General features: G+C 56.1%; 3 protein-coding genes and 1 non-coding gene across 7 annotated transcripts; 1 reads left to right on the top strand and 3 right to left on the bottom strand.

Moving 5' to 3' along the window:
* Positions 1-1,150: 1,150 nt before the first annotated feature.
* On the bottom strand, positions 1,151-6,655 carry Akt1s1 (AKT1 substrate 1). Of its 2 annotated transcripts, XM_051148482.1 has the most exons (5): positions 5,823-5,970; positions 2,829-3,214; positions 2,042-2,119; positions 1,787-1,956; positions 1,151-1,313 (listed from the first exon to the last, which is right to left on the bottom strand). In XM_051148482.1, the coding sequence occupies exons 1-5, from the start codon at positions 5,891-5,893 to the stop codon at positions 1,170-1,172; spliced, it is 849 nt and encodes a 282-aa protein (XP_051004439.1). In that variant the 5' UTR covers positions 5,894-5,970; the 3' UTR covers positions 1,151-1,169. The 2 variants fall into 2 exon arrangements, with proteins under 2 accessions (XP_051004439.1, XP_051004440.1); XM_051148483.1 differs by lacking the exons at positions 2,829-3,214; positions 5,823-5,970 and adding an exon at positions 6,467-6,655.
* A 160-nt stretch (positions 6,656-6,815) lies between these two features.
* On the top strand, positions 6,816-14,763 carry Tbc1d17 (TBC1 domain family member 17). Its single transcript, XM_051148479.1, has 17 exons — positions 6,816-6,968; positions 7,280-7,378; positions 7,473-7,547; positions 8,981-9,104; positions 9,822-10,029; positions 10,459-10,570; positions 10,661-10,822; positions 11,528-11,656; positions 11,739-11,842; positions 12,413-12,507; positions 12,885-13,001; positions 13,071-13,171; positions 13,260-13,359; positions 13,689-13,786; positions 13,897-14,013; positions 14,339-14,425; positions 14,549-14,763. The coding sequence occupies exons 1-17, from the start codon at positions 6,948-6,950 to the stop codon at positions 14,741-14,743; spliced, it is 1,944 nt and encodes a 647-aa protein (XP_051004436.1). The 5' UTR covers positions 6,816-6,947; the 3' UTR covers positions 14,744-14,763.
* Positions 14,764-15,239: 476 nt separating this feature from the next.
* Il4i1 (interleukin 4 induced 1) lies at positions 15,240-23,331 on the bottom strand. 3 transcript variants are annotated; one of them, XM_051148466.1, is made up of 8 exons: positions 23,262-23,331; positions 21,932-22,044; positions 18,781-18,995; positions 18,246-18,358; positions 17,543-17,744; positions 16,605-16,673; positions 16,368-16,504; positions 15,240-16,238 (listed from the first exon to the last, which is right to left on the bottom strand). In XM_051148466.1, the coding sequence occupies exons 2-8, from the start codon at positions 21,966-21,968 to the stop codon at positions 15,359-15,361; spliced, it is 1,653 nt and encodes a 550-aa protein (XP_051004423.1). In that variant the 5' UTR covers positions 21,969-22,044; positions 23,262-23,331; the 3' UTR covers positions 15,240-15,358. The 3 variants fall into 3 exon arrangements, with proteins under 3 accessions (XP_051004423.1, XP_051004421.1, XP_051004424.1); XM_051148464.1 differs by lacking the exon at positions 23,262-23,331 and having other exon boundaries at positions 21,932-22,347; XM_051148467.1 differs by lacking the exons at positions 21,932-22,044; positions 23,262-23,331 and adding an exon at positions 19,090-19,358.
* Positions 20,015-20,121, bottom strand: LOC127192561 (U6 spliceosomal RNA). Its single transcript, XR_007831028.1, has one exon. It is a non-coding gene; the product is annotated as a U6 spliceosomal RNA (small nuclear RNA).
* Positions 23,332-24,118: the final 787 nt, after the last annotated feature.

Genomic DNA, 24,118 nt, shown 5'->3' with positions numbered 1-24,118 from the left:
TCCTACTGGTGGAGCAGATGGGAAACCTCAGCAGCAAGACCGAGGAGCCAGCCTGGGCTACTAAGTGAAATCATCTCAAAAGGCAAAACAAAAGAGAATCTAAAGGGTTACTTTTTTTTCCTGAGACAGGGTCTCTCTGTGTAGCCTTGGCTGTCCTGGACTCGCTTTGTAGACCAGGCTGGCCTCGAACTCACAGCAATCCTCCTGCCTCTGCCTCCCATGTGCTGGGATTAAAGGTGTGCACCATCACTCCCCGCCCCATATGGCTAGTTTTAAAGGACATACCCCTGTCGCCATGCCTCATCTTTGGATGGTGGGGTGTGGCCTTCCACTTGCTCCAGTCATGCCCCCAAAACTGGTTTCCATCTTTACTGGTTCAAGTACCGTTGTGAACCCCGAACTTGGTTCTATTCGCGTGAGGGCCTCATCGCGTCTCTCACACACACTCACTAGTCAGAGGTAAAACTTTTTAATTTCAGAGCGGCCCTCCCGTCTCCCAGCCCCCACCCCACTCTCCCGCACCCAACGCCAGAGCCGGAGAGTGAGGCCCCCTACCCCCCACCTTGGGTGGGAGAGGGCCTTTTAAGGCACCTGTTGGGGTCAGGGGACAGGAAGCTGGTACCGTCCTGGGTACAGGACAGATTTTGATGGATACGCTGTAGTGTGGTGGAACCGATGGGGCGTCGGACGCAGAGAATGACCCGAGCCCCAAGTGGGCGGAAACAAGCGCCAGGACTCGAAAAGAAAGAAAGAAAGAAAGAAAAACCTTAAAAAAAAAAAAAAAAAAAAACACACACACACACACAACAAAAAATAACAGCCCTAGTAGTGTAAGAAACTCAAGGCCTCAGGCCAATTCTGGGTTTGGGAGGACTGGGCCACACCCCAGGAGGCCGGGACTAATCCGCTGGGTGGGGGTAGGATCTCAAGAAGGGCGCGACCCCGGCAGAGCAGCGCGCTCTCCCCCAGCTGGGCTCCGCCCTCCAGCCGCCAGTCAAGGCTGTGTGGGTAAAGCTTCTGTTGCCAGGCAAGACGCGGGGTCGACGCACTGAGCTTTTAGAACTAGCCCCGCCCAGTCGGAGCGAGCCAATCCCGTAAAAGAACTGTTCTGTTGCTGGGCAGAAGGACCAGAGCGGACAGTGGCCTCGCCCACTCGGCGTTCTGCGCGCTCAGTATTTTCGCTTCAGCTTCTGGAAGTCGCTGGTATTGAGCCGCGGTCGCGGCAGGTCCCCGAAGACCTGGGTGTCCTCGGCCTCTCGCAGCACCAGCGCGCGCATGCTAGCTGCTATTCGGTCTAGGTCAGGCGAGGAGGGCTGTGGGGCGAGCAATAGTCAGTGCGCAGGCGCCACCTCCCGCACGCCCTCGGAACTGCAGGCTCGGGACCTGCACGCTCCACACCCCACCTTCCTCTTCAAGACCCTCCTTGGCTCTGCCAAGAAGCAAAGACAGCAGCCCCTGTCGGGATCCTGCGGGGCGTCCTCTGGGGATCTGGATCTGGCCGTGAGGGGACAGCAGCATGCAGGAGGGCGTGTCACCTGACCACTCAATGCTTTTCCTCCCTCTCCTCTGGGAGTTTTCCAGTGGGTTAGTCTAGGCCAGCACAGCCTGAGACCACCACACTGTGGGTGATAGTGGGGAAATAAACCCTGGGAGTGTTTGACACCGCCCTCCCTCCAAGCCTCAGGTTCCCTCTCTGATCCCCCTCCCAAGCGATTTTGGAAAGATGGGGGCCTTTCTCCTAAATTGCACCGGGGCTCTCTGCAGCAGACCATCCCCCCAGCCTCACCGGGCCATTCTCCTCATCTGAGGAACGGGCTTCTGTCCTCTTCTCCTTGAAGGCCCACACTGGCACGGACACAGGCAGAGACTTGGCATACTGCTGGGCAGGCAGGGCTGTGGCTGGGGGCTTGGGACAGGCTGGGGGCCCGGCGGGGGTCTCCTCACTCAGGCTGCCGTCTGTGACAGAGGTTAGTTAGTATTAGCTTCTGTGCCCCTACCCTCAGCCTGGCCTCCTAGGGCATGGACAACCCAGGATCCTCACCATCTGTGCTCTCCGGGTCTGACTCGCAGAAGGGGGGCAGGTCCTGGAGGGTGGCATCCTCATCCATCATGAAGAGTCCTGCGGGTGGGGCAGGCCCGGCAGTTGGTCTCCGTGCCTCAACATTCATTTGCCTGCCTGCTCACTCGGGGCCCTTCCACTATCAGGTGCCAACGGCTAGATTCAGCACAATGCTTGGGAAATGACCCCAAACAGCTCTCCAAGAAAGATGGTCCAATGGGGACAAATTAAAGACCCTGAGGACATGCCACTTGCTTGAGAGCTTTAAGATCTGAGGCCACAACACCTGGCTCATTCCCTTCACGATACGAGGCAAACCTTCAACTTCCTTTCTCTCCCCAAACATCGTCTCTAGATCCAGTTGCCCAGAGTGGGATCCCAGGGGACACGGGAAATGCTGTACTGAGCCTTAACTCGCCACTTAAGGAGTGCCTGTAACCATCTCTGGCCCTGGCTTCCTCAGCTGTGGCAATGCCCCACTCTTGGGCAACCTCCACTTTCCGTGGATGGGGTGGCACCCCCTACCCCTTCTTTTCAGTCACCTGCATTTCTCACCACGCTCAAGTTCCCTGGGCAAACCAGAAGCCGGCAAAGAAATCTGTCAACCCTGGTGTGCTATATTTGTTCAGCATATTGTGTCACTCTCCCATGCAGCTGTTGGACCTCGTGTGAGGCTTGGAAGCAATGGTGTCCTAAGGATGCACAAACACTCTGGACACGTGCTCAGTACCCAGCAACCCCACCCCAGTGCCAACCCCTACCAGCTCACCTCCATTGTCACTTCCGCCCAGCCGCTCCCCGGAAGTCTCTGTCTCAGTGGGATCGTCCTCATCTTCCTCATCCTCTCTGGCCAAGGCTGGCCTAAGTGGAGGGCTGGGAGCCGGGCTAGGCGGCTGTGGTGCTGGTGGAGGACCGGGAGGTCGCGTGGCAGTGGCAGCTCTGTGCGCCTGTGCGATGTCGTGGAGGCAGCGGCGGGCAGCCTCTGCCAGGGCCCCGCGGCCATGGGCGGCATAGGCACAGGGCCCCGGGCGGGGCGGCGGGGGCGGCGCTGCAGTCAGTAACACCAGCTCAGTGCCAGTGCGGGCCCGGAAGCGCTCGGCGGCCCCCACGACGGCTTCCCACAGTTCCTCCGGCCGCCCAGACGCCATCCGAGCCCTGTGGGCCAGAGCAGGACAGAGGAGCTGAGTGAGGGAGGCTGCTGCAGTCACTACCCATCCTTAAAAGCCGACTGCCCCTCCATGGCATGCAGCTGTCCAGGCTGAGCACCCCTCCCCCACACCCCACTTCCACACCTGCTTCCCTTGGGCCCTGAACCAGCCACCATCCTTTCCGGCTCTAGGTTTCTTCTTGGTCCCATCCTATTCCCTGTAAGTGCCCCAAAGCCCGGAGTCTCCATCTGTTTGTGATTATCTGTCTGGATGCTTCATATTTTTGCAGACAGGATCTCAAGCACTTGGGTTGGCCCCAAACTCACCATGTGGATAAAGGTGACTTTCAAGTCCTGATTGTAATGCATCCAACGCCTGAGTGCTGGGGTGCACACTACCACACCTGGTTTATGTGGTGCTGGGGACTGAACCCAAGACTTGGTGAGTGCCAGCAAGCACCAACAGAGCTGTGTCAAGGCCTGGCTAGGTTGACATACGGCACTTAACAGTCAACCCTCCCTCCTTCCTCCACTGCCAGGTGCCTGGAATTAAGAGGCGTGGAACACCACACACCCAGCCTAACAAGACTTTTACGACTTACACAATCCACGTGCATCTTTTTCGTGGTGTGTAGGACAGTAAAGGACATGTGAACTAGGAATGGTGGCACACGCCTGCCACCACAGCACTCGGACGCTGTGCTAGACTGTCATGGCATTGAGGTCAGCTAGGGATACAGAGCCCCAGAGGACGTGCGTGGCTTCTGTAGCACAGATCCCTTTCTCCTCCACTTGGCCCAGCAGGTCCTCTCCCACTGAACTGTAACTCTGCCCCCTACAGTCTCCAGGACCAGATGGACCCCAGATGGTCCTCAGACCATCGCCAACCTCCCATTCACCTGGTGGGGGGTGGGGGGGGAACGCCCCTCCCCAGAATGGGTGTCCCCAGCTCCTCTGCTGAGCTTCCGGGGTCTCTCTCTCAGGAGAGGGATGAACTGGGGCTGCAGGTGGCAGAGTAGGATGCAAGCTGGTTTGTGCCCAGAACCACAGCCTCGGCGTTTACACGGCCTCAGCTGGTTGTGCAGGTCTCTGCAGAGCTTGGGACAGTTATTCTGCTGCCTGCCTCCCCCTGGGACAGGAAACTTCTGGAGAGCGAGGATCTAGGTCCCTACCATGGCTAACTCAAACCTGTAGTGGGCCCTTGGACCAGTTGATGGCTCTCTGTGCCTCTCTTCCCCATTACCCAGAGTGTGTGCACCACGGCTTCCAGGCAGCTGAGGACTCTCCTTGGAAGGCAGTGAGCATCTCACCACTGGAGGAATCCAAGCCCACCAGGACCACAATGAAGAGAAAGGAGAAATCTGAATGCAGTTTGCAAGCTACTCTGTCATTCACACTCAAAAGAGCCAGCTTGCTCCCCTGAGTCACCGAAGTATTGACCTACTCGGGTTGGTCACCATTTCTAAGCAACCGCTCACTTCCTACGACATGAAACAGCAGTGGCCACCCCACTTTACGGTCTTAAGCTCCAAATCTCCAAGATGCGATCAGGACTGTTATACTGGCAGAACTGGCCTCTGAGAAGGGCAGTCTGTGTGCGGAGCCCTCTGCCAACCCTGGGCTCCACCCCTGCCTACCTCAGTAGACCAGATTCCCCACCTTTCCACCGAGAGGGAGAAAGCTGCCGACACCTGCCCCAGGACTCGAAGATGAGCTGCAGGGGTTTGACACTATTGTCTGTTGGGCCTCAAAGTCCTACCTAAAGCTGGATTAGGAAGGCAGCCACCGACTCCTCCACAAACCTTCCACCATTCCTAGCTGATGGAGGAGACTGGAAACTAAGGTTATGGCTCAGGGCAGGAAAGTGACTGGTTCAAGCTGACACAGCCTGGATGATGTTAGTTTGGACTCGCACTTCTCTGAGAAGACCAAAGAATGGGCAAGACCTAACTCCTCTGCACTAGATCTTAGGGGTAGCCACAGAAGCGGTGTGAAAACCGCGGCTCAAAGGAGGGCGACTTACTCAGACCTCCTAGGCCTGTGGCCCCCTATGAGGTGAGACTCAGGGGCAAAACAGCAAGGGGGGAGGTGTCCAGCGGAAGGTGCAGGCCTCCCAGGGACAGGTGTGGAGAGAGATAAGAAAACGGCTGCAGCACGGGACACAGAGCGGGGCGTCCCAGGAGGATCCTACCACCGAAGGCCGCGGACCGGGGCTGCACCACGCCCGCGGCACCGTGAGGCCCCTTCGCTAGGAAGAAAACAGGAAATCCCGCCCCCGGTGGGGATCTGGACCGGAAGTCCCACCCGGGGCGCCCCCTCACCCATTAGCGACTCCCCCATACACACACACACAGAGCCCTATGGACATGGCTCGCCGGCAATGTGAGGGTTCCAGCCCGTCTGCACCCCGGGAGAGAAGCTCGTCTACTACTCGTGAGACACATGGGGTTGAGCGTTAGCTATTTCAGCCCTGAGCCAGGGGTCCCAGGGCGATCACTGCCTCCTGACCTATGCAGACCGTACCCCTTTCATGGCGGCTTGCCCTCCCACTGCCCCTCAACCTTAGGAAAGCCAGACCCTCCCCAAACCCCAGCTCACAACGCCGCCTCCACTCACGTGCCCGTAGCCAGCATGGCCGGCCAGGCGCCGTCGCCGCCCTCAAAAGGCATGGCGGCCTCTTGCGTCATTTCCGTGTGGTTGCCCCTCCTTCATTGTGTACACTCCGCTTCCCTTAGTCTGGATGCCTCAAATCAAAATAGCAACCAGAAACTACATCGACAAGCAGGGGGCAACGGCATAGGGCCCATGAATGGAAAATATGGCAAAAGACTTCAGCTACACCACTTCGATTTGCCCGCAGCAAATAAGGCTGCATGCCCGTGCTCACACAGACGAAGGGAAGCGGCCTGGAGTCCCGCGTCCGTAACCAACTTCTAACACAGAAGTGGAGAAAAAGTGCTCCCGTCCCGACGTGGCAGTCAGTATGGCTTCATATGCCTATAAAGCATATGGACTCTTCCTTCCGTCCAACCACACGCCCCCCCCACCAAGCCCCCCGCTCGCGCCCTTTAGCACAAAGCTGGCAAAAATGCAGTATGGCAGCGTTTCTTGCTTCGGTTTGCCCAGCTTCAAAATGGTGGCGCAGCCCTCTTTCCGCGGTGACTCAGGAATTTGGGACAACTTCACTGCCTGGGGCACTGGCAGCTTCACCCCTTATCCCAAGCCCCTCGGCGCCTCTGCTGCTGTACAGCTTCTCTCACCTTTTCCTTTCTCCGTTTCGCTTTTCCAACACTTCGCCGTCGTGCCCCGCAAAGAGATGGTAGTGCCCCTCATTAACATGGCTTCCACCGAGCCGCTATAGTTTGCCCTCCAGAAAAATGGCACAGTATTGGCTTCGATGCCAGTATAAAATATGGAGAGGGCCGAGGAGGCGTTCCCGAACAATCACGAGTTGTTCTGGTGCGATCCTGGGTCCTCCTACTTGTTTACTTCGTGGCGAGATTTGCGCACCGCGCCTGCGCCGTCCCGCTGACTCCCCTACTAACTTTTCTGTTTACACCACGTGACCGGAATCTTGGCATTTCGAGTACCCTATTTCGAAAGATGGTTCTACCCACTGCAGCTGTATAACTTTAGGGGCGCTACCACTATCTGGCCTGAAAGGGAGGGATCTTTCCGGATATGACACTATATTGACCCGGAAAAGGAGGAGATCCGGGCAGTGGAAGCTCTGCGGCGGCTATGGAAGGATCCAGCTACAGGGTAAGACCTGAACTCGTTCCTTTGCGTATTTATAGTAGACCCCCTACTGATGGTCGGCTCCCTCCTCCCGCTGTGTGGGGACTAGGCAGAGCTAACTCAGCAAGCACCATTTCCAGGCAAATAAGCTGTCACTCTCCACAGTCCGTAGGGAGAGCGTACCTTAGCCCCGCCCCTCTGGGGGGACTCGCAAGCAGCGCGGGGCGGACCTTAGCCTTGCCCCGCCCCCTACACGTCGTCATCAGGACGGCTGGACCCCGCCCCTGGGAGAGCTCCTCCCTGATCCCTGGCTCTCTCACTAAACCCGCGCTTAGGTGGTGTTTGAGAAGGGAGGCGTGTACCTGCACACCAGCGCCCGGAAGCATCAGGATCCCGACTCGCTCATCGCCGGCGTCCTCCGTGTGGTGGAAAAGGTTGGTGGGATGGAGGTGGCATCTGTGGGGGACTTGGGATTGAGGGCTGAGGGGCTGTCGGGTGACCCTACTAAGTCCTCCCCATGTCCCTCAGGACAGCGATGTCGTCCTGCACTGGGCTCCGGTGGAGGAAGCTGGAGACCCAACCCAGATCCTCTTCTCTAAGAAGGTAGGCAACCCGCTCCCTTCCCCACCCAGGTGGAAGGCAGGGGCTGTTTGGGAACCTGTGAACCTGTTTGCTTTGTGAAATCATCTAGTGCCCTGCCCTCTTGGCTCCCTAGGGGACCCTGTTGGGTGAACGACGACGGGTTCCCATTTCTTTTTTAAAGATTTATTTATTTATTTATATTATGTATATAGTGTTCTGCTTTGCATGAACATGTGCACGCCAGAAGAGGGTAGCAGATCTCATTATAGATGGTTGTGAGCCACCATGTGGTTGCTGGGAATAGAACTCAGGACCTCTGGAAGAGCAGGCGGCGCTCTTAACCACTGAGCCATCTCTCCAGCCCAGGCTCCTATTTCTTTTCTTTTTGTTTTGTTTTGTTTTGTTTTTCAAGATAAGGTTTCTCTGTGTAGCCTTGACTGTCCTGGACTTACTTTGTAGACCAGGCTGGCCTCAAACTCACAGCAATCCGCCTGCCTTTGCCTCCTGAGAGCTGGGATTAAAGGCATGCACCACCACTGCCCAGCCCGGAGTTCCCATTTCTTAAGGGGTGTGGCCTAGTTGGTCTGAGGCAGCTGGCATCCCCTCTGCTCTACAGTTTGAGCTGTTTGCTTTATGTTTATTACACGTATTCACTGTGTGTGTTTGGCAGCGGGTGCTGAGCTGTCTCACAGTGCAGAGGTTCAGTCTTTGTGTGTGTGTGTGGTGAGTGTATGGGCACGTGTGTGCACTACCTGTGGGTGCATGCAGAAGCTGGAAAGATAGCACTGCAGACACATGCTGGAAACGTAAACTACTATGTGGGGACTGGCATCTGAACTCTGGTCTTTGTGGTCGTGCAGCAAGCCTTGTTAACCACTAAATACCTTTCTGGCTTTATTTGGCTTATTTACTTATTCATGTGTGTACTTCCTGGAGTCCTTCCTTCCTCCTTGTGGGTTCTCTGGACTGTACCCACGTCATCCTTTCTTACCTGCTGAGCCATCTGTCTGGCCTTTCTCTACAATATCCCCTTTCTGTCTGTCACGGAACTGTTACCAGCAGTGTCCCCTGTAGACATTGTCACAGTGACAATGGCCACCAGTTAAAGCTCACGCTTCATTCACTCACAGTGAAAGGAGGCCAGGAAGACATGAGAGGAAACTCGGCAAGAACACAGAATGCAGAGAGCAGGGGTGTGACCTGTCCTCTCTCACAGAAGGCAGGACTGACTAGTGGTGCTGTGACCCCAGGGGGGTCTCTGAACAGTTAACAGTGTGGCACTCACCCTCTGAACCTGTGAACACAGGGCTCCAGCCACCGTGGGTGACACTGGGCAAGCTCTCTGCCCTTTCCTGTCCGTTTCCCTTTTGGTTCTGAAGGGTTGCTCTGTCATTGGGGCTTTCAGGCTGCACACTGAGACCACAGCTCCTCAGTCTGTTATTTCTTCTCCCAAGGACTCAGGTGGAGGTGAACCCAGCACCTCAGAGGAGGAACCTACCTTCGACCCAGGCTATGAACCTGACTGGGCTGTCATTAGCACAGTGCGGCCACGGCCCCACTTAGCAGAGCCAAAGAGAGGTAGGTGGAACTGTGCCACAGTGGCCCCGTGGACCGTGTCTTCCCCATAGTGATCATTGTTCTGAAGGTTTTTTTTTTTTTTGCCCATAATCAAGATGGCTTCCAGATGCTTCCTTTCAGGCTTAGGAAAGAATGGCTTGAGTCTGGGTGTTTTCATGAGTTACACTCCTGAAGGTTGAAGGTTTCCAGGCTGGAGGGTTGTGGGAGGGCTGACAGCTAATCACAGGGTAATTTCTTTCTTCTTTCTTTCTTTTTTTTTTTTTTTGATATGGTCTCACTATGTAGCCCTAGCTGGCCTTGAACTCAGAGATCTGCCTGCCCCTTCCTGCCAAGTACTGGGACTTCCAGGTGTATGTCACCATACTCAGTGTCCCAAACCTTTTGTTGTGGCTCAGGTAGGGTCAGGAGCAAAGAGGCCACTAGACGTGAGACAGCCAGAGGACTAGGGACAGATTTACCTTCGAGGGCCAAGCAAAGGAATATAGTCTTCAAACTCATGACCGAGGAGAGCCTGGGAAGGTTCTGGAACATTCTGGGACAGACTGGTGTCCGTCAGGCTTCTTTCCAATCTAAGGCAGCTTTACTTCTGAGGAGATGTCAGGCAGCCCAGAATCTTGAGAGGTTTGGTGGAGGGCAGCTTCCAGCAAGGCCTCGGGAGACAAAGCTGTTGGGAGGACACACTGACCTGGTCATCTTTTACACTTGGCTTCCCCCCAGGTGCAGAGCCGAGCTGCCCGCAGAGTTCCTGGGCCTTCTCCGTGAGCCTGGGGGAGCTCAAATCCATCCGCAGGTCCAAGCCAGGCCTCAGCTGGGCCTACCTGGTCCTGGTGACCCAGGCTGGAGGCTCCCTGCCTGCCTTGCACTTCCATAGAGGAGGTACCCGGGCCCTGCTCCGAGTCCTCAGCCGCTACCTGCTGTTGGCCAGGTGAGCTCCTGCCTGAGCCGCACCTGTGAGCTAGCGTGGGGTCTTTGGGACGGTGAGCAAAGGACAGTGCCAACGGGAAGGCGTTTAAAAAGATCCAGGCACAGGCATTTGCCGTCCCAGTGCTTGGAGGGCTGTGACACAATAAGGGCCATAAGAGGCTGAGAGTCGGGCCAGGGAGGGAATAAATGGCCATCTTTAGAGACTTCCAGAGTAGTCTCCTAACTCATAGAAAGTGTCTTTTTATCCCCACAGAGCCACTCATTGGCTCCTCCCTGAGTGAGTCACCCTGGCCCACAAGGGCAAAGGCCTTTTTGGCCTTCAAGGGCAGGCTCTGGTCTGGGGCCTTTTCTTGCAGTAACCTCTGGGTGATAAGGAAGCAAGTGTGGCCAGGCGGGCCCTTCACCTGAGTCCTCTGTGTGCCCCCCCTAGTTCTCCACAGGACTCCCGCCTCTACTTGGTTTTCCCCCATGACTCCTCTGCCCTCTCCAACTCCTTCCATCACCTGCAGCTCTTTGACCAGGACAGCTCCAATGTGGTGTCTGTGAGTGTGCCCGGGCCAGACACAGGGCAGGCGTGGGTGTGGTGGGTGCCATCTGGAGGGACCGCTCTGACGCCTGCTGCCTGTCCACAGCGCTTCCTGCAGGATCCCTATTCCACCACCTTCAGTAGCTTCTCTCGGGTGACCAACTTCTTCCGGGGAGCCCTACAGCCACACCCTGAGGGAGCCTCCTCCCCTGACCTACCCCCGCTGCCGGATGATGAGCCAGAGCCTGGCTTTGAGGTCATCTCTTGTGTGAGTGTCAGGTGACTTTCTATTGTGTCACACTTCAAGGCCTCAGTCTTCTCCTTGGTAACATGAGAACAGTGTCTGGAGGCGCCTAAAATGTGACCTCACACAGGGCGCCACGGTGGCACACAGCATTAATCCCAGCACCCGGGAGGCAGAGGCAGGCGGATCTCTGTGAGTTCAAGGCCAGCCTGGTCTACAAAGCGAGTCCAGGGCTACACAGAGAAACCCTGTCTCAAAACATGCAGAAACAAAAAACGAAACTTAAAAAAAAATCACAGAAATGTTGTGTACCAGGCCAGTTGCCTAGGATACCTGGCGGATGGTTTTCTTGTGCTGAGGGTCCATCCAACCCAGGGGCTCCTACATACTAGGCAGATGCTCTCCCCCTGAGCTACACCCCCAGCCCCTCACTGGAGGATTCTGGGTAGGATCTCTACCACTGAACCACATCCTCAGCCCCTCCCTGGTGATCTAGGCCAGCACTGCATACTGAGCTAGTTTCCTGGCCATTTCTGGCTATTGAGACTGGGTGTCTCAGTTTCCTAGCCTGGCCTTGGACCGTGATCTCTTGCCTCAGGCCTGGCTGTGGCTGCTGCTGCTGCTGCTTTCCTGGAAGCTTCCTGCTGGCCAGGGGGGGAGGAGGAGGAGGAGTTCTCTGCCTCTAGTCTTCAGGGAAAGGCTGAGGCTCACCTGACCTGTGCCCTGCAGGTGGAGCTGGGCCAGCGTCCCACAGTGGAGCGGGCTCCTCCAGTCACGGAGGAAGAGTGGGCCCAACACGTGGGTCCCGAGGGTCGCTTGCAGCGTGTCCCCGAGTTGAAAAGTCGGATCTTCTCAGGAGTGAGTGTCAGTGGGTGTAGGCTAGGATGGGGTGGCAGCCCGCCAGGAGGGAACCTTCTGATTGGTCTCCTTGCACTCCCAGGGTGTCAGCCCTGGCCTGCGCCGGGAGGCTTGGAAGTTCCTCCTGGGGTACCTTAGCTGGGAAGGCTCAGCTGAAGAGCACAAAGCCCACGTGCGGAGGAAAACGTAAGTAAGAAGAGGGGGGGGACCCCACATCCTTTTGGCATCTCTGCCCTAAGGCTTGACTCTTCCAAACCATGGTGCCCTGGAGCCAGCACAGCCCCCTGCTCTCTTGTTTTTTCTTTCTTTTGGTTTTTCTTTTTTTTTTTTTTTTTTTCTTTTGGTTTTTCAAGACAGGGTTTCTCTGTGTAGCCTTGGCACCCCTGCTCTCTTGTAGGTCTAGTGTGAGCGGTGTTGGGCCTTCTTCCAATGCTGGTTCCAAGTTACCACATGCAATGAACATCCTCAAACCCCATGTGGCTGCCTCCTGACGCGGTGCCCTGTCCACTGCGGTGCTGTTGTTCCTGCAGCTTCGCAGTGGCTGTCATGCACCTGCTGTGTCAGCTCTTGAGGACCTGAGGGTGGCTCAGTGCCCCTGGACATGATTTTCCAGCAGAGGGAGGGGTGGTGACAGATATCATCAGAAGCCCACAGGGCATTCTGTGTAGGTGGCCTATGTGGGCAGGCCAGGCTTGGGGAGTGTCCCTGGGTGCTGAGCTAGCAAGGGCCCTAGCTTCCATGTCACTCCCCGCCCAGGGACGAGTACTTCCGGATGAAGCTGCAGTGGAAGTCCGTGAGTGCTGAGCAGGAGCGCAGGAATTCACTGCTGCATGGATACCGGAGCCTCATTGGTGGGTGGGGTGGGGGCGAGGGCGGGGGAGTGGGGGCAGACAGGAAGCCTTCGGGGGGAGGTGGGGTGGTAGGGAAGGGCAGCTGACCCTCTGCTCCCCCAGGGGGAAGAGGTCTTGGGGCCCTGTCAGCTCTACCTGGGAGAATGTGGGGCTTTGCCTCTCTGTGCCTCTGTTTCACCAATTGCAGAGGGTGTAGCCAGAGAGTCTCAGTTTTGGGTGGCAGCAATAGTTCTGGGGATACCTGATCCTCACCGTGCCATGAGCCTGGAAGCTGAGGGCTGCCAGGGCATGGGGAATAGTCTGGTGCTTGTGACTAGCTAGGAAGGCCAACTACCTCTTTCACATTCTTAACCGTGTTGCCCACCCCCATCCCGCAGAGAGAGATGTCAGCCGCACAGACAGGACTAACAAATTCTATGAAGGCCCCGAGAACCCAGGGCTGGGCCTGCTCAATGACATCCTCCTCACCTACTGCATGTACCATTTTGACTTGGGTGAGTGCTGCACTGAGGGGGGAAGGGCTGGGTGCTCAAGGTGTGGCATCTGACCCCATGCTCCCCCAGGCTATGTGCAGGGCATGAGTGACCTCCTGTCCCCGATCCTCTTCGTCGTTCAGAACGAGGTGGATGCCTTCTGGTGTTTCTGCGGCTTCATGGAACTTGTGGTGAGGCACGGGATGGGAGAGAGGTCAGGGACAGCCACTAAGGTACCAGTCTGTGCTCTGCTCTCACAGTTCCTCCTGCTCCCTGCAGCACGGCAACTTTGAGGAGAGTCAGGAGACTATGAAGCGGCAGCTTGGGCAGCTCTTGCTGCTCCTGCGGGTCCTGGATCAGCCACTCTGTGATTTTCTGGGTAGGTCCTGTGTGAGACCATCTGAATGAGAAAAACACCCCAAGTAACCTGACAGTCAAAGCCTAGTGGGGGGCGGGGGGGTTGGGGTGCCTGCCCCACCTGGGACCAGGTAATGTTTCTCTGGACCCTCAGCTAGGACCACTGCATTCTAGCTGTGAGTTCCTTGTTGCTTGTTTAATATGAGAAATGCTAAATGGGCTTTGGAGGTGAGTGGTGGCGGCAGGAGAGCTGGTGTGCTGCACAGCCATGCGGGCCTCCTGCACCTGCCGCCCCTCAGCACGCTGCCCTCTGGCCTGTGGCTGAGGCTTAGTGCCCGGGGCCTCTTCTAGACTCTCAGGACTCGGGTTCGCTGTGCTTCTGCTTCCGGTGGCTGCTCATCTGGTTCAAGAGGGAGTTCCCCTTTCCTGACGTCCTTCGGCTGTGGGAGGTGAGCAGTCCGTCCATCGGGTGGGAGGGCTGGCTGGTGGAAGGGCTGGGAGGTTGGAGGGAGGTGGACAGGGCAGGATGGGGCTTCAGAGGCTCCTTCTGACACCCCAGGTGCTGTGGACTGGGCTTCCTGGCCCCAATCTGCACCTGTTGGTGGCCTGTGCCATCTTGGACATGGAGCGGGACACATTGATGCTGTCTGGCTTTGGCTCCAATGAAATCCTTAAGGTGAAGCGAGGGCACTTCCCACCCACTGCCCCGGTTGGGGGTGCAGCACCCGCAGTGTGCGGTCCTGGCCTTGGGACTGTTGAGTGGATCCACTTGTCTGGGTGGAGGTGGAACGGTTTTTCCCCTTACCTACCAGGTTACCAGCCCTGTAGCTATAGAGCAATGGGGTAGAGGAGCCTGCCTCTCCTCAGTGAGGGCCCTTCCTACTGTGCTAGCAGGGGGTGCTATGGAAGACTGTGGCAGTCCAGGGGATCTTGAAGGCCTCCCCTCACTGGGCCTTCAGGACCAGCCTGCAGGCATGCACCTGACTTTTCCCTTCCTGCAGCACATCAATGAACTGACCATGAAGCTGAGTGTGGAGGATGTGTTGACTCGGGCGGAGGCTCTGTATAGGCAGCTGATGGCCTGCCCAGTGAGTCCTTGGTGCTCCTTGCCCAGTAAACCTCATGGCTCCCCTCAACCCCGCGGCTCCCCCCAACCCCGCCCTCCACCCCCACCCATCACTGAGTCTCTTGGACTACCCCTACCTCAACAGGAGCTGCCACACAACGTGCAGGAGGTCCTGGGGCTGGTGCAGCCCGAAGAGCCCAGCAGCCCATCTTCTCCGGTATCCCCACTGCCACTGTCGCCCACTCGGGCCCCGCTGCCTCCGCCGTGTGAGGAAGCGGTCCCGCAACCCGACAGCAGCCTGGAGATTCTGCCTGAGGACGACTGTGCCACTGATGCCTAGCCTGCTGCACCTGACCAAGTTGCAGCGGACTGATTGATAGGTCCTGAGCTTCATGCCCATGAGGAAGGAAGCCAAGACCCTGAGCCAACCAATGAAATGGAGGAAGGTCCTCCTAGAGGTCTGGGATTCCTGAGAGCCCGCCCACCAGCTGCAGCCAATGTGAGGCAATAAACCGTTCTTTTTCGACTGCTGGCACGGGCGTGATTTGTTTTTTTGGGTCTTGCCAACAGCCCAGGATGGCCTCAAAGCTGTCGGGTTTTCTGTTCCAGACAAGCCCGACATGCCAGCACCTCAGCCTCCAGTGGCTTCTGACTTCATGACCCCATGTACTGTAGAATTCACAGTGTCTTCTCATCCAGGGCAGCTATATTCAGGAAACCAGCAGCAGTGGGGAGGGAGGGATGGAGGGAGGGAGCTGGGCCTCCGGATTTAACAAAAATAACTTTATTGTGGGCTATTGTTGTGGGTGGGCTGATCTAGAGAGAAGGGCGGGTTGGGAGCGGAGTGCACCCTTTCCTTTGCCTGCCTCTCCGTGTACGTCCTGTGCCGCTGGGGACCAGATCCCACCTAACCGCGCACTTGGGGGATGACTTCCCCATGTATATGCACCTGCTTCTAAGGGACGATATTCGGGTGCAAGTCCATGTACTCCTTCCTCTCGGGGATGGCCTCCGTGAACACATGTGGCTGCTGCTCCTTGGGGCTGAATTCCTGGTTCTGGGGGCTGGGCGCCCCGTACTGGTGTTTATTCATCTTCAACGCGGCCCGCAACGCAGACTTGACGGCAGTCTCTACCCAGCCATGTGGGTGGGCTGTGTGCTCACCCGCGAAGTAAATACGGTCATAAGGGAGTGACCAGTCATAGTCCTTACCCCCATGGCCGCCGGGCAATGGCGGCTGCACCACAAAACCCCCCTGGCTGTGCGGGTCCTCCGCCCAGCGCTTGACGACGCCCGTACCATCCCATAGCCGGAACACAACGGGCCCGTGCAGGGCTGCCACGTCCTTGAGTGCCAGAAGCAGGGCCTGCTCGGTGCTCAGTCCAGCGAACGGGGCTGCAGCGTCCGACCACGTGTAGGAGGCCAGCAGCAGTGCGCCCTCGCCTGGGGCGGGATAGAATATGATGCGCGCCGGGCGGTCCGTGTTGGAGTGGCCGCCCTCAATGTGCTCCTCGCGCCAGAAAGGCCTGTGGAAACTCAGGAAAACCTTGCTGGCTGCCACATAGTGCAGCCCACGCATTGCTTCCTGCCTCCTACGTGTGAGGGGCGGCGAAAAGGTGATGCGCTGCAGCGCGGGCCCACTGACCGTCAGCAACACCATGTCGGCAGTCAGCACCTTCACGCTGCTAGACTGTAGCGAGGTCTCGTAGTGCACGTGCACATCGTGCATCCCCTGAGTAATCGCCACCACCGGCGCATTCAGCAGCAGCGGCCCGGACAGCGAGCTCAGCAGTGCCCGGGGAAGCAGGTCCCAGCCACCCACAATGCGGCTGTACCTGCAGGGGAGGGCAAAGTGGAGTGGGCACGTTCACCCGGGTCAAGGCTGAGGCTCTTAAGGCCCTCTGGCCCTGCCTCTCCCAAGGATGCCCCGCCTTGTGACTTGCCCAATCCAGTTGTGCCCTCACCGGAGTCGGTCGCTCAGGCAGGTGTGCGCTCGTAATGCCTCTGCGAAGCTGAGGTAGAAGAAACCCTCCTTGGACATCACGTCTCCCAGGAGCTGCACGGCCGGACGGGTCAGGTTGCCCTCCCCGAGGAGGTATTCCTACGTAGTGGGCAGGAGCCCTGGTTAGACCCTTCCCTTTTGAGCCCTGAATCTCAACTACGTCTTGTCACGGAGAGGGAACCAGCTGGGCCTCACTCACCAGTAGTGAGTGCCTGTTGAACTTTCTCATGGCTTTCTTGCAACCCAGAGCCTTGAGGTCTTGGAGGGCCTGTGTGGGCAATCAGAGGACCCTGGCTGCAGCAGGAGCAGCAAGTTCCAAGTCCTGGTTCATGCTGGATGTGCCTGCTCTGAAGCTGGGAGTCCTCCCCAAATACTACATTTCCCTCATCTGCCCAGTCAGTACTGGCATCTGCTTTTGTGCCAGCCAGAGAGGCGCTGCTGTCCTTAGAGGTTCAGTAAATGTGGGTAGAAGCAGGTGAGGGCCTCTCACACCCCTAGGGCCCCTTCACCCGCATCTCTCCTTGGCTCCTCAGCTACAGTAGGCAACACTAGAGGCCCAAGCCCCAGCAGCCTGGACCCAAGGACCAGCATCCTCTATCACCCGTTCTTGCAGCAGGCGGTAGTGTTTCTAACGTGTGAAGGGCAGGGCCACCTCCCCCCATGCATGCAGGCTCCTCTGCCTGGCATTTCATGATCTTCCTTCAAGCTCCTTCCAAACATGGCCCCCAGCCTCTTTATCCTGTCCTCCCTGTCCTGGGATCAAGCAGAGACATATCCAGGACGCAGACATAGGAGTGGATGAGCCAGGTGGGGCTCCAGGAGCAGAGGAGGATATGCCTGGGTCACCAGGTGGACAGAGGGGAGGGGAGCTATCTGGCAGGTCTGGCCCATGGCCTGAGAGCCACATGGAGTTTTGGACAGGGTCGGCAGTGTAGAAAAGAGGGTGATGACAGCACTGTCTGAGGCAGCAGATGAGGACCCAGAGTAGCACTGCTGCTGGAGGGTTCTGGGAGTGCTGGAAGGTGCAGAGAACACCAAGTGGCCATCAGCAGAGGTGTGGAATAGACCTTAGCAGGATGGCAGCAGAGACAGGACTCTTGGGGGCAGGGCTGGCTCAGCAGGAGAGCTGGTGGCCACCTTGTGGAGTGCCATCTGGTAGATGCTCTCTGGGGACTGGCCCCTCTCCCTGCGGCTCAGGTCGTAGCCCAGCTTCTCTGGCATCTTCTCCACCACGTAGTTGCGCAGCTTCACGGCGTTCACCTCCGTCCACGTGTTCTCATCGTACTGTGTGAACTGGGTCAGGTTGAGGCCCAGGCTCCTGCAGAGCTTGTGCAGGATCCTGAAAGGGGGGCGGGGGCTGCTTAGGGGAGGCCTGGCCCGGCACACAAGAGGGGCCACTGGGAAAGACCATGAAGCTAGTGACCGGGGACCTGAGGGCTGGCCCAGGAGCTGGGGTGGGCATGGGGCAGCTCAGGCAGGCTGCAGGCAAGGGGCACAGACGGGAGGTGAGTGACCCCTCGCCCTCCAGGAGGCAGAGCTGGCACAGCCAGATGTGGCTGCAGGCAAATGCTGAGCCAAGCTGTATTAGCCAGAACGGAAATACTGAGGGATGTGAGTGCAAAACGAGGTGGAGACCCACATCTGCATGGCTGGGAATACGGGTGGCACTAGAGAGGCGTTGGAGGTGCAGCTTGAGGCCTAAGGCTTCATATACAGCACCTCAAAACAGAAACATTGGCACCTGGACTGCGGATAGAGCTGGGTTCTGGTTGAGGGGTGGGAGTTGGCTGAATATGGGGTGGGTACAGAACTGGGCTCTGCTGCCTGGCTGGGGCCTCACCTGTGGGAGCTGGGCATGCGCATGGCTCCCAGTTCCCCTATCCAGCCTGTCTTCCCATCCCGGTAGGTGAATATGCGGCCTCCAATCCTGTTATCTGCCTCCAGGATGGTGACCTAAAGATGAGGGGCAAGGAGGGACCTCAGCTCCCCTCACTACATACACCACAGCAGCCCCTGCCTGCCTTCCTCCCCAGCGTGAGACACACTTAGGGTGGAAGGGGCTGCTAAGAGAACAGAAGGCAAGGTTTCAAGGCTATAGGAGGAAAACCACCAGTTGGACTTAAGGTAGAATTAAGGAAATTTACTGGTTTGCACATCCTGGGTTTCAGCGAGGGGATACTTCCCCTTGGGGATTTTTCTCACACGTCCCCCAACACAGATGCCCATCTTGACTCTTGACAATTCCATTAAAACAAAGGCCTTCCCTCTAGGATGGGTCAATGGAAGGGGACTCTGGGAAAGAGTAGCCCTCCCCCCCTCCCACCGACACCAACAGCAGGAAAGACTCCAGTTAGACTGCAGGCAGCACTTCTCACCTTGTGCCCTGCGTCACTGAGAACCTTGGCGGCCACCAGCCCAGCTACGCCCGCACCAACCACTACCACCTTCCGTGGTGTCAAGGTGCGATTGAGGCCCAGGGTCACCACCTTGAGTAGCTGCTCATAATCAGGGTCCTCCATACACTTCTGGAGAAGGTTCAGGCTGGAGGCTGCCAGGCCAAGGAGGACGGCCACAAGGACGAGACGTGGGGCTGGCAAAAAGATTAGGCTCAGTGCAGAGGCGGCAGCAGAACAGGCGTCAGCTGCAATCCCAGAGCCCCCACTTCCCCTTGGTGGCTTACTTACCCAGCCCAGCCATGGCTCAAGTGGCAGCTGCTGTCTGAGTGGAGAAGTGGGGAGCAATGTGATAGGGTCAGGGACCCCCAGCTTATCTCTCGCCCTCCTCCCTGGGAATGCGTTTCTCCAGAGCTAATCTTGATTTTTCAGAGCTCCTGGGACCATTCTCCCAACCTGTGGCCTAGCTTTGCCTCTCCTGCCTCCCGGGCCTGGGTGCTGGGGTCCAGTCACAGCCACCACCCTCCAGGTAGCTCTACCCCCCAGCTCTCTTGGACAGGACAGCAGAGCAGAGCCTCTGCAGCTCTCCCCTTAAAGCAGCCAGCCCCGCCCACTCACCTCCCTGGGGAATTAAAGTGCTTTCCTAAGTAGGGTCAGATGCTAGAGAAGGTGGGTGGCGGTGGGGAGGAGGGCCACAGGAGGAAGTAACTCAGACTATTTTCCTTCCTCCTGCCCCAAATAACTCTGGGGAAGCTGGGGGTGGGGACTGCCTCTCCAGGTGGCATCCCTGTGCCCTGTGCTCCAGGCCTCCCCTCCTCATCTCTCCAGGCCCGTCTCCAACTCTGAACTGGGCACCTGTCAGGCTGGGGCCTGGGCTCCTGGGACAGCGCCTCCCACACTCTGGTGCACATCTCACTCAGCCTGCTAATGGACCATAGCAGGAGTGGAGCGGTCAGGGCCCGCACAGAGCACCTGGACAGGCATAGGACCTGCTGCTGCAGTGGCAGGAACATGTGGAGGGCTGGCTGGCGATGGTGAGAGGCCACTGCTGTCTTTGTCTTTTTTTTTTTTTTTTGAGACAGGGTTTCTCTGTGTGATAGCTCTGGCTGCCCTGGACTCACTTTGTAGAGCAGGCTGATCCACCTGCCTCTGCCTCCTGAGTGCTGGGATTAAAGGCGTGTGCCACTACCACCCCGCTGGGCCTGTCTACCGTTTTTATAATATAGAACGCTTCACGAATTTGCGTGTCGTCCTTGCGCAGGGGCCATGCTAATCGTCTCTGTATCATTCCAATTTTAGTATATGTGCTGCCAAAGCGAGCACTGTCTTTGTCTTAAGAACTGCTGTGCAAGCTGGGTGTGGTGGTGCACACCTTTAATCCCAGCACTCAGGAGGCAGAGGCAGGTGGATCATTGTGAGTTCGAGGCCAGCCTGGTCTACAAAGCTACTCCAGGACAGCTGAGGCTTACACAGCGACACCCTGTCTCAAAAAAACAAAAAAAAAAAATGAACTGCTGTTCAGATTGTGGATTGACATCTCAAGAGAAATGTCCCCAGAAGCCTCTGTCCTTCAGGAGGCCTTAAGCAGATGACACCAGTGTGCAGGGGGACTTTCCTTGGGGTTGGGGAGAAGGCTGGTTAGGAGAAAAGCCAGGGTGGGAAATCACAGAGGGAGCAGACTGGGGAACTCCAGAGCCCATTAGGGGGTGGTTACTGTATATGTATGTTACGTGGCTTGGGCCAAATGGTGGCCGGACGTGCAAAGCCATGTACGCTGGAGGGCATCAGCGGCTCATCACAGTATATGGCCTCAACCCTGCAGAGGAACTGACAGTTCTGGGCAACAGCCTCCTCATGGCCTGGAATTTACTTACTTTGTTTGCTTTTTCCAGATAGGATCTCTCTGTATAGGCCTGGCTGGCCTTGAGCTGAGATCTGACTCCCTGTCTCCTAAGTGCTGGGATTAAAGGCATGCGCCACCACGAGTCAGCTTATTTAGACAGAATGATCCTGTATCCCTCCCAGGCTGGCCTCGAACTCCCTATGCTGGGATGGCGGCACCACTATGGCCAGTGCTCTTGGATTCCACTCAGCACCAATGGCAGGAGCCTGAAGGTGCCATGCTAAGAGCAGACAAAGGTGGGGCCTGGCATGCAGGGACCACAGCTTTAAATCTTTAAAAATTTCATTTATGTGGTTGAATGTTTTGCCTTCATCTATGTCTATATACCGTTATGTATGCCTGTTGCCCAAAGAGGCCAGAAAAGAACATTGGATTTCCTGGAACTGAAGTTACAAATGGTTGTGAGCCTCCATGGAGGTCCTGGGAACTGAAGCCTGGTCCTCTGGAAGAGCAGCCAGTGTTCTTGACCTCTGAGCCACCTCATAGGAACAGCTTTCAGGACCCTGGTTGGAGTAGACTAGTGTTGCTCCCATTGCCCTAAGGAGATCTGGAGAGCAGACAGAATGGGTTCAGGGATCCAGTGGTGAGGTATGTGTGATCACACATGTGTTTGTCATTCCAGCCCATCCCTGTCATCGGGAGTTCAAGGCTTGGGCTATGAGACCTATCTGAAAAACTTTAATATTTAAAATTCCAAAACCTCCATGTTAGTGCCACGCAGTATTTTTGGGATAGACTGTCTCTGGTTATGCTGGAGTCTTGGGAACAAGGCAGGGCATGTGGGGATGGGATCAGGGAGGCAGGAGTTGAGAGCAAGAGGCACAAACAAGACTAAGTGTCCTGCAGCAAAGGCAAGAGCTCAGACACTAGTGTGTACATCTATGTTACGACCACAGGTACACCTGTCAGCTGCTGCTGGCTTTGGGAAATCCACCTTTATAATAGGCCTTCTAGGTAGAAATGATCTTTGGGGATTTCCTGCCACTGGCTTGCTTCTGATCCACAGCAATCAGGTCTGGGCCACAGCCCAGCAGCAGACTTGGCTTTGGCCTCCCAGGGGTCCTACAGACAGGGCTGGTAGGAGGCCCTGGAACCTCACTAACTACATAGCTGCTAGTCTGAAATCTAGTGTGTTAAGTCACTGTCACCAAGACGAGGGTGTAGAGTTACCGAGGCCTGGACAGGAACAGAATAGCTGTGGCCTCCCCTCCCCAGGACAGGGACACTCACTGCATGGTGGCCTTTGGGGGGCTCTTCTGGCTCCCATGGCCTTCCCGGTCAGCCTGGAACGGAAGTCATCCTCTGGCGCAGGCAGAACCAGGGTGAATGGTGACGACTTTGTCCTGTTAGGAAGAGCAGTTGGTAGGCTGCGGCATAATTTCCTAGAGACTGTCTGTTTTTGTTTTGTGTGACGGGGTCTCACTCTATAGCCTAGACTGTCCTTGAACTTGCAGCCATCTCTCTGCCTTGCCTCTCAAACTATGGGCTAACAGATACACACCACCATGCCCCTTAACCACCTTCTACCCTGTCTTCTCTGACATGGGACTATTTTGAGTTACATCCCAGACAGGAATGGTCAAACCTCCACTGCGAACACGTAGATTTAAAGCCCAGCTAGCATCGTCTGTGTGGCTATGTTTACTCACACAGAAGGTGAGGCCACAAACAGCCAACTCCTACTCCTTAAGATATGAACTTCCAGCTGGTTTTGGTGGCACACACACGCCTATAATCCCAGCAGTCGGGAGGCAGAGGCAGGCGGATCTCTGTCAGTTCCAGGCCAGCCTGGTCTACAAAGTGAGTCCAGGACAGCCAGGACTACACACAGAAACTGGTCTCAAAAAACAGAAAAGATAACAAAGTAACCAACCTTTCTAGCCCTGCTCCTCCCACCTAATCAGCTGTTGCAAACTTAGTTATATGCTATACTCTTTAAGGCCCAGGACCCAGACTGGGTTTGGTTTGCGGTAGTCCAATGACTACAATGCTGAGAGCAACCTCAAAACATTCCGTGGTGGCGCATACCTTTAATCCGAGCAGTTGGGAGGCAAGAAAAAAAAGCTTTTAGGGACTTTTGTAAAAAAGACATCACTCAATAAGGTGGTGGTGCACCCCTTTAATCCCCAGCACTCAGGAGGCAGAGGCAGAGTCAGGCGGATCTCTCTAGTTCAAGACCAGCCTGGAACCTCAGGCTGAATTCAACAGCCAGGACTACATATAGAGACCATGACCCAAACAAATCAAAAAACAAAACCACCCAAACCAAACCAACAAAAACCTCATTCCTTCCCCTGCCATCTTGTCTGGGCTACTCTATACAGAGCAAAGCTGTATTAGGGGAAACAGGGGAAAGACAAGAAGTTCGAACTCAGTTTCTTTTTTCATTCCTAAATGTGACACGGACGCAACTTCCTACTTATTTGACATTTTACATTTCTGCCCCCCCCCTTTCTTGAGACAGTCTCGCACTAGGCCAGGCTACTTCCATCATGCTGGACCACAGGCTGGACCCTGGCTATCCAGGGGGAGATGTGGAGGATGTTCCCCATGACATCACCTTTGCTGTCTTCATGGTGGCTAATGATGAAGCTGGTCAGCAAGGCAGGACATGTGCCTGTGTTCTTCCTGTAGAGGAAACTGCAATTATAGTGTGGCCTGGGGTAGTAGTGCCCAACAGGGTGCTAGTAGCATGGGCACCCGCCTCACCCCAATTCTGTTTTCTTCAAAATGAGGCAGTTCTTCAGGGCATTTCTATGTTTTTAAAATACAAGGCAGCTCGGATGTAGTGCAGGGTCAGAGTGTGTACTTAGCATCCAGCTCCTACCCAATAATGGCAAAATTTAGCTTTATGCCCAATATATAATCCCAAATGCACACATTAGAAATGAGCCCCACCAATGATGCTCATGTGCATTAGACACATCTTGAAAGAAACTGAGGCCTAAGTGTTGCTGTTAAATTGCCAGTATTGCCTAATAATTGCCTCATGTTGGGCACCACTTGTGGTTAATTTACCAGTAGGGCCTAATGTGTGTATTAGGCCTATAACTATTATTACAGCAGTAGAACCTGCTAGCAATCAATCAATCAAGACACAGACACCTGTTGTATTTTAAAATAGCCTTAGTTAACCTGGGGAAGGGCAGACATTAATCTCTACTTCTCATAGTGGAGCAGGTGTCCCATACCTGCCCCAATCCCAAGCCATCTGCTTCTAATAACTTCTATCAAGCTGCCTCCCACCCATAATCCCAAATATCTGCTAATGTTTTCCATCTGGGCCTTCTCCATCCACACCGGCCATGTGCTTCTCCTTTAACCCATGAGAGACGACTTTCTTCTCTCTTCTCTTCTTCAGTCTAAGATCTTTAACTGAGTGGGGTCAGCCACCCCCCCCCCCACTGCTTTCCCCTT

This window comes from Acomys russatus, chromosome 7, assembly GCF_903995435.1.
Source record: "Acomys russatus chromosome 7, mAcoRus1.1, whole genome shotgun sequence".
NCBI lineage: Eukaryota > Metazoa > Chordata > Mammalia > Rodentia > Muridae > Acomys > Acomys russatus.
This window is presented reverse-complemented; position numbering and strand designations above follow the sequence as displayed.

Excerpts from the sequence above, each read along its gene's own strand:
- Akt1s1 (XM_051148482.1), bottom strand. The coding sequence starts at position 5,893 with ATGACGCAAGAGGCCGCCATGCCTTTTGAGGGCGGCGACGGCGCCTGG. Across the intron at positions 3,215-5,822 it reads GCCATGCTGGCTACGGGCAC|GGCTCGGATGGCGTCTGGGC; the intron begins GTGAGTGGAGGC and ends TCTGGCCCACAG. Across the intron at positions 1,957-2,041 it reads AGACCCGGAGAGCACAGATG|ACGGCAGCCTGAGTGAGGAG; the intron begins GTGAGGATCCTG and ends CCTCTGTCACAG.
- Tbc1d17 (XM_051148479.1), top strand. The coding sequence starts at position 6,948 with ATGGAAGGATCCAGCTACAGG. Across the intron at positions 11,843-12,412 it reads GCCCACGTGCGGAGGAAAAC|GGACGAGTACTTCCGGATGA; the intron begins GTAAGTAAGAAG and ends CTCCCCGCCCAG. Across the intron at positions 14,426-14,548 it reads GGCAGCTGATGGCCTGCCCA|GAGCTGCCACACAACGTGCA; the intron begins GTGAGTCCTTGG and ends CTACCTCAACAG.
- Il4i1 (XM_051148466.1), bottom strand. The coding sequence starts at position 21,968 with ATGGGAGCCAGAAGAGCCCCCCAAAGGCCACCATGCA. Across the intron at positions 16,674-17,542 it reads ACCAGATGGCACTCCACAAG|GCCCTCCAAGACCTCAAGGC; the intron begins GTGGCCACCAGC and ends TTGCCCACACAG. Across the intron at positions 16,239-16,367 it reads TGCCTGAGCGACCGACTCCG|GTACAGCCGCATTGTGGGTG; the intron begins GTGAGGGCACAA and ends CCTCCCCTGCAG.